Raw genomic sequence first — 14,801 nt, 5'->3', positions numbered from 1 at the left:
TATGTGGGATCCATAGAAAAAATGTATTTCACGATGGAAGCAAAAAACAAAAGGAAATTGATTATTTTGTGCATTTTGTTGCCAATTTATCGGTTCGAAGAGAGATTCCTTCTATGCTGTCCCACAGCAGCATCAATACAGTTTCATTAGATCCTTTCGTTTGCATAAAAAGTGTAGCACTTTTCTACACTCGATTTGATTTACACCAGTGTATATGGAGAGTAGAGAGAAGGAGAACGATCGCTGCTTTGAGACCACAGATTTTTTTCCCCTAAAATATGTACCAATATGGTAGTTCATGCTTTTGCCAACAGGCGCGCTGGCCATCACTAGAGTGCGAAATTTTGATTCAAATAAATTGTAGTTAGCTGAGTGAACTGTTTCCCTGGTGACGGATGATAGGAATATTATTATTTTCGATTTTTGATAAGAGAACAACATATGACCATGGTGAAATGTTGAAACGTGCTCTAGTATAAGAGTGTTTTGGCATCGGAAAGAAAAGGAGAAGAGATAAAATTTCCGAGAGCATTTTTGAGAGAAAATTGAAAAAAACCTTATCTCAAGAATCGACTCCGAATCAATTCGTGTGTCAAGAGCACTTTTGCGATGAAGATATCAAAAAGATGATGGATTCATTATAAACGAAATCGAAATTGTCATCCCTCGTGAGAAGTTGACTCCTCTGAATAAGAATATCTAACCAATAAAACTACATGGTTCAGAAGAGAATATTCTTGAAGAATTTTGTTGGCATAACCTAATATATGGTTTATATCGTTCTCAGCTGAGTATTGGCAACAGAATCTACTCCAATACCTAAGAGATAAATCTGAGACTGTTACCTTTTGTTTTCTTGATGTGTACTACGCCTCACTTCGGATTTATATAATTTTGACGATTACGGTAAACCAACTAACATAGCTGCTTTCAATAAACAATGATAAACAAAAGTAGGTACAATTTTTTTGATCAGTGATTTCCTTTGAATTTCATTGATTTCGACTTTCATTTTATTGCATATAATTCAGCAGAGAACTCATATTAAATATAGATTTGAAGAAAGGTATTTGAAAAATCATCAGAAAAACCACGATGACACATAACCTAAAATAAAATGAAGTCTGTTCATTTCGAAATTTCGAATTGACGCTTGAATCCCCAACCTTTATCGACACCCGCTGTAATCGCAGCGACACCTATCCTACGATTCCTGTTTTCGGGGACACATTTTTAGTACGTCGATCGTTCTCCTTCTATCTACTCTCCATACCAGTGTAGAGGAATTGTAGTTTATCTACACATAGTCAAAAGGAGATGTAAATAAACTACACCTCCTCTACACTGGTGTAAATTCAATCAGCAAACGATTACTAAAATCGAGTGTAGAAAAGTGCTACACTTTATATGCAAACGAAAGTTGACCTATTCCTTTTATGAGAAACATATCTTTATGTGTGATTTTCACTGATGCATCAAAACGTTTCTTAGACAGTAGAGGCTGGAATATATTCTGATGATTTGTCAGAATCCCTCAGAAAAGCAGACCATTGATCAAGATTTTCACAGGATGCTTAGACAGGAAGTAGTGAAAGAATGGCACATATGACAAAGTGTGTGATGCTTTAGCTGACTAGTTGGTTTCGATTTGCGCTTTGAAGTTTTGGTTCTTTTTTGAAGGAAATTGACACACAATTGAAAAATTCCAAATTCGAGATTGTTCATATTGCAAGGTGAAGTCTTCCGTGAATCTCTAAGCCCAGAGTTTTTTTCGTGGAACGGGTAAAGTAAACCGATATTGGCACTGTTTATTATAACCTCCCAGTTCATAATCTCGGTTATCTTATCTCTGCATACTGTGCGAGATAACTTCCATATTTTCGTTCTAAGGCGTCCATACATCATAGGATTTGTACAATTCAGTTCATTTTCCAACAATGCCGAATTGCTTGAGTTGCTCCAAATCAACTGCGAAATGCGGCGAAATTATTGCATGTTCCTCATGCTCCAGTCAATTTCATTTACAATGTGCTAATTTAACGTCCAATGATAAGAGGGCGATGGAGGAGCTCGGCACTAAATGGTGTTGCTCTTACTGCACCTCTTCTAGAAGGGGAAGAAGGGCTGATATCTTATCCGTGGACACCGTTTCTGTCCAGCACTCGTCATCAGGGGATGACAGCGCCCCAATAACAATGCGTGAGTTCAAACTGATGATGAACAAACTTGATGCTCTTTCTGGGGCCATATCTTTGGCGGTTAGCGATATCGCAGCGATTGATGTAAAGGTGGATAAAATTTCTGCTGATATGCGAAGACATGATGAAGTTATTAATAAGCATACCAAGGAGCTGAGAAGTATTAAGTCATCTTTAAATCTATTATCGGAGGAAACTTCTTCTTCTAAAAAAGACATCCTCAACCTTGGCTCTAGGACTGTTCGGCTTGAGATGATTCCTTCTGCTCCTTCAACAACGGATTCATTCGAGATAATGCAACGTGTCCGCCGAACGCACAATATTATGGTCCGTCATTCGCCTGAGTTACCCGATGGAGTGGATATTTCTAGTGTCGTGAAGGATGTAGTCGATCACATATCGCCCAATAGCTCGAGCTATCTCGTTTCATTCTCGAGAGTTGGCTCCAAGACTAGACAAAGTCCAAGACCTATTCTTGCTTGTTTTTCAAACTCTGCAACTGTTCGGGGTATTCTCAGAAATAGAAAACTTCTATGCACTTCGGATAGGTTCCAGAAGGTTGCTATTACGGATGATATAACGCCGCTGCAGGCAAAATTGCTGCAGGATGTACGTGAGGAGTTGAAGCGGAGACAAACCAGTGGTGAGCCAAACCCCAAACCTGACTATAAAATATGTAAAGGGTATGCCTACTGTAATTGATGGTAAATCTGTGACACCCCAAAAAAACCACATAAAGATTTCAAACAGTGGTCACTGCTGTATACTAATGCACGCTCAATTCAAAATAAATTTCAAGAGTTCTGTGCTATTGTTATTGACTCAAATCCAGACTTGGTGTGCCTCACTGAGACCTGGTTGCATTCAGATATTCCTGATCACTTGGTAACTATTCCTGGTTATATTGTTTATCGATGCGATAGCACTTCAAACGTAGGCTATGACGGAGTATGTATATGGGTGAAGCAGACCATTTCCAATTCCATCAAAATAGAAGAAGTGAAACATGATATTCCAGGCATTGACAACTTGTTTCTGGAGATGTCTTGTGCAGGGTTTTCAGCTGTGATAGGTTGCGTCTATCGACCTCACCCCTCGCCTAGCGATCATCTTCTGTTCGATTTACTAATTTCTGTTTCTCAACGTAGCCAGAATGTCTTAATCGCAGGTGACTTCAACTTTCGGGAGATACAGTGGCCTGCTGCGACAGCTCCATCGGATGCTTCTGTAGCATCCCAATTCTTAGAAGCTTTGGATGAGGCGGGACTGTCTCAGGTGATTGACCGGCTCATCAGATTTGCCCCTGGCCATAATCCTTCGTTACTGGATTTGCTACTGATCAGCGACACTGATCTCATTTCTGAAGTTCGCCATCTTGATCCTGTGGGTAGATCTGATCATCCAGTTGTTGTTGCCACTCTTCAGTTTGTTACCGCACCTCGACCTGCATTATCTGCCAGCTCAAGAACTATAGTAAATTACGATTCACTTCGAATTCGTCTTTCCAATATAGATTGGGCTCCCTTCCTGGACACCACTGATGATGTCAATGTTGCCTGGGATCGGTTTCACGGAAGATTACTTGAGGAGATCTCCAGTTGTTCGCGAAACATAATTTTGAGGACTATACCTGGAAGGCTCTGGTCCTCAAACAATATTTTGGATATGCTCAAAAGAGCGCGTGGTCTTTGGCAGCGATATCTCCGTCATAGGTCGAATGAAAACTATTTTGCCCATCGCCCCTTCTCCAATAGAGTCTATGTTGCCATTCGTGAAGCCAGGAAGTCGTATGAAGAGTCACTAGTAACTTCTAGAAACCGTAAACGGTTTTACAAGCATGTGCGATCAGCACTCAGCTCTAGAGTCTGCACTCCTGTTGTTGAAACACCTGATGGGTTGTTGTGTGGGGACGATGACGAGACGGCTGCAGTGCTGGGTGATGTGTTCTCGGGAGTATTTAGTTCCCAACGTGATGATATTCTGCCAACCATTGGTGTCCCCCGTTCTTCAACCAGCTTGGTGAATGTGGAGATTACTGAGGAGGAGGTGGCTTGTCATTTGAGGCATCTAGATCCGTCTACTGCTCCTGGTCCAGATGGGATTGCTGCTGAAGTGCTTCAGAAGTGTGCTGATTATCTTGCCTCTCCTTTGACGAAAATAATGCAATTATCATTTAGGACGTCTGTGATACCTAAGTCCTGGAAAGTTGCGAATGTAACACCGATTTTTAAGAAGGGTGATAGAACTCTTCCTACTAATTACAGACCTATCAGTGTGTTGCCAATTGTCTCTAGAATAGCTGAAAGGATCGTCTCCGACAAGATGTCGCGCTTCTTCTGCAGCAACGGAACCCTACCAGACGAACAACATGGCTTTCTGAAGGGCAGATCTGTCATCACTTGTCTGCTACAATGTGTGGACGAATGGACTAAGCGGATCGACGCTAAAATACGAGTCGATGTAATTTATTTAGATTTTGCCAGTGCTTTCGACCGTGTTCCGAAAAAACATCTGTTACACAAGCTTGAGCATTTTGGTGTTCGAGGACCCCTACTGAAATGAATTGAGTCATTTCTGAGTTCACGTCAGTGTCAAGGTCGGTCCCTCTTTGATGGAACCCGTGGTGTTCCCCAGGGGTCTGTGCTCGGACCACTGCTGTTTTTGTTGTATGTTGCTGACCTTCCATCGTCTCTGAGGAGTGCATGCTCTTGCTACACCGATGACATTAAATTCTATTCGGATTCCTCGAACGTAGATCAATTGCAGAGCGATCTCGATGCTGTGCATGGATGGTCGTGTGAATGGTTACTACCTTTGAACGTACAAATACAAAAATGTAAAGTGCTCCATCTTGGCAAGAACAACCCATGGCATCAATATTTCCTGAACGGTGTACAGATCGAATCTGTTAGACAGCATTGTGACCTTGGTGTGACTATTTCACATGACTTGAGCTGGTCGGCCCATATTCAGAATATCTGTGCACGAGAAAATAAAACCGTGTATCTACTACGGAAGTCATTTCCCCGTTGTTCGGGATACCTGTAAAATTTTATATAAAACATATATTCGACCTCATCTGGAGTACGCTGGACCTGTCTGGTATCCTTCCCTAGTTCGAGATCAACAACTTTTAGAACGTGTTCAACGTAGGGCTACCAGAATTTCTTATGGCTTCCGACGTCCTTCTTATGAAGACAGACTGTGACTTTTCGACCTAACTTCTTTTATGCAGCGTCGCGAGCGTGGTGATTTAATAGTGACATTTCGGGCGGTGCACAACTTCTTCGGTAGTGATCTCAGTGCTCTGTTCACTCTTAACAATAATAACCTGCGCGGTCATCGGTACAAACTGCAACATGAAGTGTTCCGGTCGAAATGCAGACAGGAGTTTCTGTGTAACCGTGTTTTCGGTGTGTGGAACTCTCTTCCTGATGAGGTGGTTGGTTCTCCGTCGGTCAACATATAAGAACCGATTGGACAGATATTTACTCGGGTGATGTGTGTGCTCGAAATGTGAGGAAGGGAATTTTTATTTTCTTTTGGACTTTGGGTTCCATGAACTTTATTCAGGATTTGATTTGTTTCGATTTGTTTTCTTCCCATATTTTTTGTTTTTTGGTATCCTTGTTGATATGTTTTTCTTTTTTGTATCACACTATTTTTTTGTTCTTTTTTTTGTACTTTGAAAGTTTATAGGCAATTTGCCTCTTTTCTTATTTAAATAAATAATAATAATAAAAATAATAATGGAAAGAAATGGGTGGGAGGTATAATGAAAGGAAAAAAGAACTTAGGTAGAATCGAATAAATAGGAACAAATTTATCAAGGGCAACATTAACAATTATGAGATTACGATCGGGGCATGTGCTATATCGCCAGAACACCTATTCAGAATAAAAATCGAAGAAGATAAAATATGTACTTGCGGTGAATTCGGTGATATTAGACATATGTTCATTAAATGCGGAAAATTGCTCACTATTGTATACGAAATTGAAAACTTTCTCATTACATCGCCCAATTAATTTGAATGAGGTCATTTTTAGTTCTTCTTCTGAAGTCTCCTGATTTCACAAAACGCATATCTCAGGTAGAAATTTTTTTTCAAGACGTCTTTGGCTGGTCATATTCGGCCGTATGGTGACCAACTTGGTGATGTCTGTCAGACCTTATGGTGACGTTAATATGTCACAGACTGAAAACGTCTTACGATGATGTCTTGAAGACGAATTTGGAAGACGATTATTCGGTACTTTTTACGTCTGGCCTACGTCTTTCTTGCGTACTGAGGACGTTAGTATTTTTCGGAAAATTTTAGAATTTCATGGATAGAAATGAAATAAAAAACAACATAATGTGAAACAACATTGATTGTTATATATTTTTTTCTTCCCATCACCCCTGGCCTTGTGTTCGTGCACGTCAGCTAACATTATTCAAATCCTAGGTACAAGACACCTACTAACAACCAATCCGCTTAACAGGGTTGAAGGTCAGGTTGTTGGAATAAAAACCATTTCTCAGACCATTGCCGACATGTTTCGATTTTATTCTAAAATCTTCTTCAGGGCTCTAAAATGATTACAAGATTTTTCAATTAATAACACTTATAAATAAAATGTGTTGGAACATACAATGGGACAATACATCAGTACAACAAATGAATAAAAATCACATTAATGTCTGCATATTACAATGCATAGACAAATTCCAAACTGAAAATACGAAAATGGAGAGAAACATTGAATATAATTTAGCTCAGTATACAGGTACCTGATTTAACATTAAAAAAGGGGGGAACAGTTACTTACAGTCTTTTTGTGGTTTTATAGTCAAAATCATGAAAGATATGAAACACATAACACAATGATTATCCCACCAAAATCATAGAAAAAATTATTTACAGAGAAAGTCGAGAACAAATTCAAGAAGACAATATGATTGAAAACAAAAAATTTTACGCCCTGACTTACGTTGAAGGTTTATCTGAGCAGATAAGAAGAAATATTTTATCGCTTGGTGTCGACGTAGCTTTTCGATCTGAAAACACCAACAGAAAGCTTTTCACAAAAATAAAAAGTACAACTCCAAAAGAATTATTGAGTAATGTGATCTACAAGATTTGTTGCAACGATTGTCAGTCTACATATGTAGGACAAACAGGTCGGTATCTTAAAGACAGAATCTCCGAGCATGAAAGAGATTCCCTCAACATACTCAACCCTCTAAAAAAGAAAGAAGACAACAACACCGCCTTAGCAGAACATGTATCAAATACACTCCATTCTTTTGATTTTAACATCGACTCAATAAAAATATTAGGACACCAAAAAATTTTAAAAAAAAGGTTACTACATGAAATGATCTCTATAAAGCAGGATGAAAAATCCATTAACAGGAGAACAGATATTGATAGTTTGAATACAGCCTATTACTATCTCATCAACAAAATGAAAAGAAAAATAACTTGAACGAATTATTAATATTGAACGTCAATGTCATCTCGGTAGATCAAAACACAATTCAATTTTACTTATAACATATGTGTGATCACAGCAGTCTGTTTCCGATTTGTCCAATTTTTGGTTAAATTCTCGTTTGATGTTGTCTAAGAGTGTTATGTGTTTCATATCTTTCATGATTCTGACTATAAAACCACAAAAAGACTGTAAGTAACTGTTCCCCCCTTTTTTAATGTTAAATCAGGTACCTGTATACTGAGCTAAATTATATTCAATGTTTCTCTCAATTTTCGTATTTTCAGTTTGGAATTTGTCTATGCATTGTAATATGCAGACATTAATGTGATTTTTATTCATTTGTTGTACTGATGTATTGTCCCATTGTATGTTCCAACACATTTTATTTATAAGTGTTATTAATTGAAAAATCTTGTAATCATTTTAGAGCCCTGAAGAAGATTTTAGAATAAAATCGAAACATGTCGGCAATGGTCTGAGAAGTGGTTTTTATTCCAACAACCTGACCTTCAACCCTGTTAAGCGGATTGGTTATCAATAACAAAGGTCTCAAATCAAACCCACACCTACTAACATCTATGACGTTGGCGGATTTGAACCCGCTACCTTCGGCATCCTAGCCGAGTTCGCTGCAACCCGATCGTCGAGGCTGTTTAATATATTAGTATTATTGGTACTGAGTATCACGAAAAGGTGTGCCAGAAAAAGTTATTTTCGAGACTGTGTACTAACGGAAATGAAGCAGAAGATGAATTATCAATGCAATGACACATGTATTTACATAGAATAAATAGAACCGCATAGCTAGTCACATTTTTTTTCAGGTTTTTGACTACAAATATTTTCAGTTTCCTTGAATCTGAAGGATATAAATATAGCGATTTATAATTTAACGGACGTTATCCTCCGTTTCATATCTACATATATATATTCAAACTGTCCGATATATATTGTACCTTGAAAAAATTATAAGTCTTAAGTCTCAGAGGGGTCTAAGAATAACGTCATTCAGACGTCTTTGTGCGACGTCTTACTAGCCCACTTGAATTGACATCTCAGAGACGTTATTGTACGACGTCTTACTAGTCTACTTGAATTGACGTCTCGGAGACGTTATTGTACGTCCGAGTGACGCCAAAGACCAATAATGAAAAGGTCTTCGAGACAACACCCTTTTACCTGGGACTTTAAATTTAAATGACTCCAGTTAAAGATTCATTTAACCTTGTAGTAGTGACTTACTCATACAACATTTGTTTACCTCCGTCAGTGATGGCAGCCTGCGTACTGTGTATGTAAACACCGAATCCGAGAAACCGAACATTTGACATGCGATACTGGATGTGTGTTCAAGAGACGAGCCCAAAAGATCCCAAATTTGGGGAACAAAGAAGAAGAAGAAGAAGATCATTACTGCACTACAAAAGTACAAGGTGGGCAAAATTCGTTGTCTACGGAGGGGATCTCGAGAACTATAGCAGCTAGAAGGAAACGAATGTCCCATTCTCGAGCTCTTTTTTCATGACTAATCCAAATCTGAAAACAGAATTGGCCTATCATTTTTAGATTTCGAGTTATAAACAAAAATTGAGATTTTGACGATTCCGAAAAGATCTCATAATTCCTTTGTCTTTGAAAGTTAAAGATCTGAACGAAAGAAAGATTTTTTTTTCAATTAAAAAATAATGAATTCAATAAAAATTTGCATTAAAAAAAAATGGAAGTTCACCTAATGATTCAAAATGAAAAAAGTAATACGTAAAACAGTGCCTGTAGAAGGTTCAAGTTTCAAATTTGTAACTTCAAAGACAAAAAAGTTACGAGAACTTTCCAAAATTGTCAAACTCAAAATCGAAGTATCGTAGGAGGCTGCGGTTTTCACCATTCTTTGTTTCTCCAAAAATGAGCTATGAAATGTGTCATCCCTTTTCTTCTAACTGCTAAAGTTCTCGAGATCCTCTCAGTAGACAATGGGTTTTGCCCACACTGTACTGTTTTATACAATCAAATTTGAATCAATATGCTCAGAACTTCATAGCTTTGAAATATCAGCTCCTTTGAATTGTTTTAGTTTGATTGCGATGGTGGTTAGCTTATTTTTGCTTCTTAGTGTAACATGTATTACAGTTTTTCTCATTTTTCATTTACCTGTATTTTATCTCGCTACGTCCTGTGTGGTACACCTCTGAGCAATCCTATGATAGATCATGGTAATTAACACTTTATTGTTTTTGATTTTGCTTTTGTTTCATCTGACCCTTAGCACTGGCACGCATGCCCGTTACTTAGGTTGAAGCACTGTGTAGATACCTCTGAGCAATGCTATGGTAGATCATGGTGATTGGTGGTCCACAGATTATTGTTTATGGCTCCGTTATTTGATGTCAGAAGCCGGTACTACTAACTATATCGCCATCGGACGGGAAACGAGGAGCAATTCAATTCACTATCCCTACTGCCATAGTGAAGATGGCAGCATGTGCTCATTTTATGAAATTGTATTTTATCATATTTTTTATGATATCCTAATAATGACTTACCTTGTCTGATGAGTTTTTATGTAACATCAATGGAAATATCTGTTCTTGCAAATGTTTTCCACTCTGTCTTCTATTTTCGCACCCGTATATGAAAATGTTATGTTTTCTGGAATGACCATGCAGATCACAGTACATAGAAACTCCACATTCTTCTATCAGCCTGAAAAAAATTATCAGAAAGATAAATTATCTCCAATAATGGCATTGCAACTTTCAACGAACATACTCGCACCCCTGAGTATCAAGCCGTTTTAATACTTCAGGGTGTTTTTAGTTTCGATTTTGTTTGTTTTTTCCTCCTTTGCAGTTTTGCATTGCCTTATTCTATATTTCAGAAAGTATTATTCCAATAAATATTCTTCAGTTAACCATTCGAATTATTTTCCAGCAAATAATGGAAATATAGGTAATGGACCATTTTCACGCTCTATGAAGCTGAATGTCTATAGTTGCGAATCGTAATGTAAGCATCGCATCAGGAGAATGAATTCAAGGCAGTAAATAGAGTCTAACCGCAGTAAGCGTATTGCAGGCTTAATGCCATTAATTGGCCGATTACTTAACTATATCTCGGATTTTAATAGCGATCGGCCTAAAGCCGGCCACAGACTTCGTTCTTTTCTATCCGTTCGTACCGCCGCGATTCGAACCGACGATTCTGATCTCCGTCCTGTTTTGTCCACACACTTCGGTATATCCTCTCAGTTATTTTTCAGTCGTTTTCGGATCTGTACGTCAAGAAGAGGAAATATCTTTCAGCAGTGGCGGCCGCGGTTACTGTGTCAGATAAAAATTTGAAAAATTCTGTAAATTGCCTGTACAAATCGATGAAATCTGTAATAAATTGTTTGTTAGCTGTCTTCTGACCCATCGTTGCTGAAATAACTAAATAAAATGATACAAAAACAGTACGCCAATATGGTCTAGACGCGATTTGCTCTCCGCTAATGAAAAATAATCGCCGATTCTGAACGAAATCCCCACACACTGTCGGTTTGGAACGACAACCGATGGACCGTCGTTCCAAAATTCAGACTCGGACAGATATTTTAACCGACGATTCAGAACGATGGTTTTTCACCACACACATCGGTTTTTGGTGCTTTTGGAACGACGGTTCGAATCGCGGCGATTCGAACGGATGGAAAAGAACGAAATCTGTGGCCGGCTTAATGCCGCCCACAGACTTCGTTCTTTTCCATCCGTTCGAATCGCCGCGATTCGAACCGACGATTCTGATCGCCGTCCTGTTTTGCCCACACACTTTGGTAAATCCTATCAGTTATTTCTCAGTTGTTCTCGAATTTAAACGTCATGAAAAGGAAACATCTTTTAGCAGTGGCGGCCGCGGTTACTGTTTTGAATAAATATAAAAAAAAGCGACGATCAATATGGGTAAAAGAATGGCTATTGAAAAGAAATGAACATTCTCATATTAATTTATTGAAGGAACTGAAATTGGAGCCAGAAGATTATTTCAATTACTTGAGAATGAATGAAGAAACTTATTTACAGTTATTGAATTTAGTAATACCACATATTACTAAGCAGGATACTCATTTAAGAGAGGCAATTTCTCCACATGAGAGGCTTACAGTAACTTTGCGTTACCTAGCCACAGGAAGATCTTATGAAGATTTGAAATTTTCGACAGCAATTTCTCCACAGTCCTTAGGACAAATTATTCCTGAAACTTGTGCTGCAATATACAAAGTTTTAAAACCGGATTATTTGAAGGTATGTACATATTCATCGGTAATTATTATAGCACGAACTCCAGGTGATTGTATTGTAACTAATTATAATTTTACTTTTTTTTCAGTTTCCGGACTCTGAATTAGAATGGAGAGTAATTGCTAAAGAATTCGAGGAAAAATGGAATTTTCCAAATTGCTTGGGTAGTATAGATGGTAAACACGTTCAAATAATTCCACCCTCCAATAGTGGCTCTTATTATTACAATTACAAGGGAAGTCATAGTCTCGTATTAATGGCAATTACAAATGCCAATTACGAATTTATTATGGTAGACTTCGGAACGAATGGCAGAGTATCCGATGGTGGAGTGATTGAGAATACTGAATTTTATAGAAGACTCATTAATAATAGCTTGAAAATACCCCAACCAGCTAAACCCCTTAATAGTGACAAATTTCTTCCCTTCGTTTTTATTGGAGATGAAGCATTTGCCTTGAGGAATGACTTCTTAAAGCCATACGGTCAAAAAGAATTGGATGAAGAAAAACGTATATTCAATTATAGATTATCTCGGGCACGTCGTGTAGTGGAAAATACTTTCGGAATATTAGCTTCACGATTTAGAATTTTTCTTCATCCTATGAATTTGAAGTTAGAAAATATAGAAAAAGTGGTAATGGCAACTTGTGTTCTTCATAACTTCTTGAGAAAGAAAACTGGCGAAACTTACATATCTAGCAACTTCGATTCAGATCATCTGGAAGAAGTTGCTATTGGAGAAAAATTCACAAATTTACAGAAAGGACATAACAGGCATGCATCAGAATCTGCAAAAAAAGTGCGTGATTTATATAAAAACTATTTTTGTGATGAAGGTGCCGTACCATGGCAAGATAGCAGCATTTAGGTGCTGCTTTGAGGGTTTTTATTTTTTTTTATGAATGTTACATAAGCATATCGGTCATTATGAATAAATGAATAAATTTATAATTGAGTTTTTATTTATTTGAAAACAAATAAAATATAGAAAACAATAAGAAAGCAAAACAATGTTTCTACAATAATATAGCTTTACAAATGCAAAATTATGGGTAGGATAAATTATAAATCCTAGCAATAAAAATAAAATAATCACATTGCTCCAACACATTCAATAAAATCAAAATAAATGCACTAAAAAATTTTAATGATAGTGAAAAAAAAATCACAGTATTTCAGACTATTTGATGAAAAAAATAAAGCATATATATTTATATATATATACACATTCACATTCACTTCACAATATGATGTGTAGTTTCTATATATTTATATATATATATATATATATATATATATATATATATATAGAAACTACAAATCATATTGTGAAGTGAATGTCGAATAATACTGTTGTGCATTATTCGACATTGCCCCCAACTGCTGATATTGTACAGTTTCAGTGTGCTGAGGTTGCGTATTTTGGAGGACAACTTTCGTATGCCTCCCTACGTTGCCCATTTGAGCTTCAAATAAAACATCACTGAGTAGTTTTTCTGTTACAATTGCCGTTTGAGGCGACAAAGATCTCAGTTTATTGGCAAAATTTTTGGCACTGGTTTCGAATTTGTCTTCTTCGGCAGAGCTAAGCTGTTGTGACACCTTTTTCAAAACTTCATCTGCCAAACTCGTATATTTTTTCTTCAAATTGCGTCTCGGTTTTTTACCAGCATTCACTGATGACAGACATAGTGAGGGTGAGGTGATAGATGATTCTTTTTCGTTGACTATTGTATTTGTGACTTCCGAAGATGTGGGAGACATCACGCTGTTCAAATCGTCTACCTGCGATTCAGACTGGAAAAAAAAAATTATTTTCCACATTTATCACCTATTATTATGAATTATTATTAAGTACACAAGGTTCTTCTTCTTTGTGGTTGTTTTTTCACAACTCCACTACCTTGCGACACCTTATAAGGTAATTTACTTACCATTTCTGACATGTCCACATCAGTGTCAAGATTCGAAACACTTTCTCAGGGAGTTTCTTGATCACTCAGAAATGTAAGATGATCAAAATACCACAAATGTGGTTCATAAATGGAATCGGCTCCACTTCCACTTCTTCTGGAATCTCTTACCTTCCTCAACTCTTTTCTGAAGGCACCGCGTAGAGAATCTATCTTATTTTTTACAGTTTGGACTTCTGCGCTTTTATCCACTTCTTGGTATTTCTTCAGTAATTCTTCATAAGCTTTTCTTTTTTTGTTTCGATCCCTATATTCTGCAGATTTTATACGCCACAAGCAAGGAAATTGCCGGTACAAATCAATGAAATCGGCAAGAAATTGTTTGTTGGCTGTTTTTTGATCCATCGTTGTTGGAATAACTGAATAAAATGATAGAAAAACAGTACGGCAATATGGTCTAGACGCCATATGCTCTCCGCTAATGAAAAATAATCGCCGATTGTGAACGAAATCCCCACACACTGTCGGTTTGGACCGACAACCGATGGACCGTCGTTCCAAAAATCAGGCTCGGACAGATATTTTAACCGACGATTCGGAACGACGGTTTTTCACCACACACATCGGTTTTTGGCGCTTTTGGAACGACGGTTCGAATCGCGGCGATTCGAACGGATGGAAAAGAACGAAGTCTGTGGGCGGCATAAGAGAGGCACGATTGGGTGTTTAAGAGGCACGATTTTCCCAAATCGCAACTGACTATTTGTTGAATATTTTGAGAGCATTTGAAGCCGAGAGGTCATGCTGAAATTATTTCAGCGAAACATGAATTAATGAATCTTCCCTGGTTACATAAAAATTTGACATGTCAGTCAACCTACCATTTGTATAAGCGAGCCAAAAGCTCATACAGTTTATTAATTAAGAAC

General features: G+C 37.6%; 2 protein-coding genes across 3 annotated transcripts in view; both read right to left on the bottom strand.

The window, feature by feature from the left end:
* LOC123310584 (cytosolic carboxypeptidase 2-like) overlaps window positions 1-14,801 on the bottom strand; it is a 799,664-nt gene that overhangs the window by 361,051 nt on the left and 423,812 nt on the right. For both annotated transcript variants that reach the window (XM_044894135.1, XM_044894134.1), the window contains one exon: window positions 10,223-10,382. In XM_044894135.1, the coding sequence (XP_044750070.1) occupies window positions 10,223-10,382 (160 nt within the window). The remainder of the gene's footprint in view (window positions 1-10,222; window positions 10,383-14,801) is intronic.
* On the bottom strand, window positions 13,265-14,038 carry LOC123310586. The gene is made up of 2 exons (XM_044894137.1): window positions 13,894-14,038; window positions 13,265-13,756 (listed from the first exon to the last, which is right to left on the bottom strand). The coding sequence occupies exons 1-2, from the start codon at window positions 13,903-13,905 to the stop codon at window positions 13,274-13,276; spliced, it is 495 nt and encodes a 164-aa protein (XP_044750072.1). The 5' UTR covers window positions 13,906-14,038; the 3' UTR covers window positions 13,265-13,273.

Source organism: Coccinella septempunctata, chromosome 3 (assembly GCF_907165205.1).
Source record: "Coccinella septempunctata chromosome 3, icCocSept1.1, whole genome shotgun sequence".
Lineage (NCBI taxonomy): Eukaryota > Metazoa > Arthropoda > Insecta > Coleoptera > Coccinellidae > Coccinella > Coccinella septempunctata.
The sequence above is the reverse complement of the archived record's forward strand: the minus strand, read 5'-3'. Positions and strand labels throughout refer to the sequence as shown.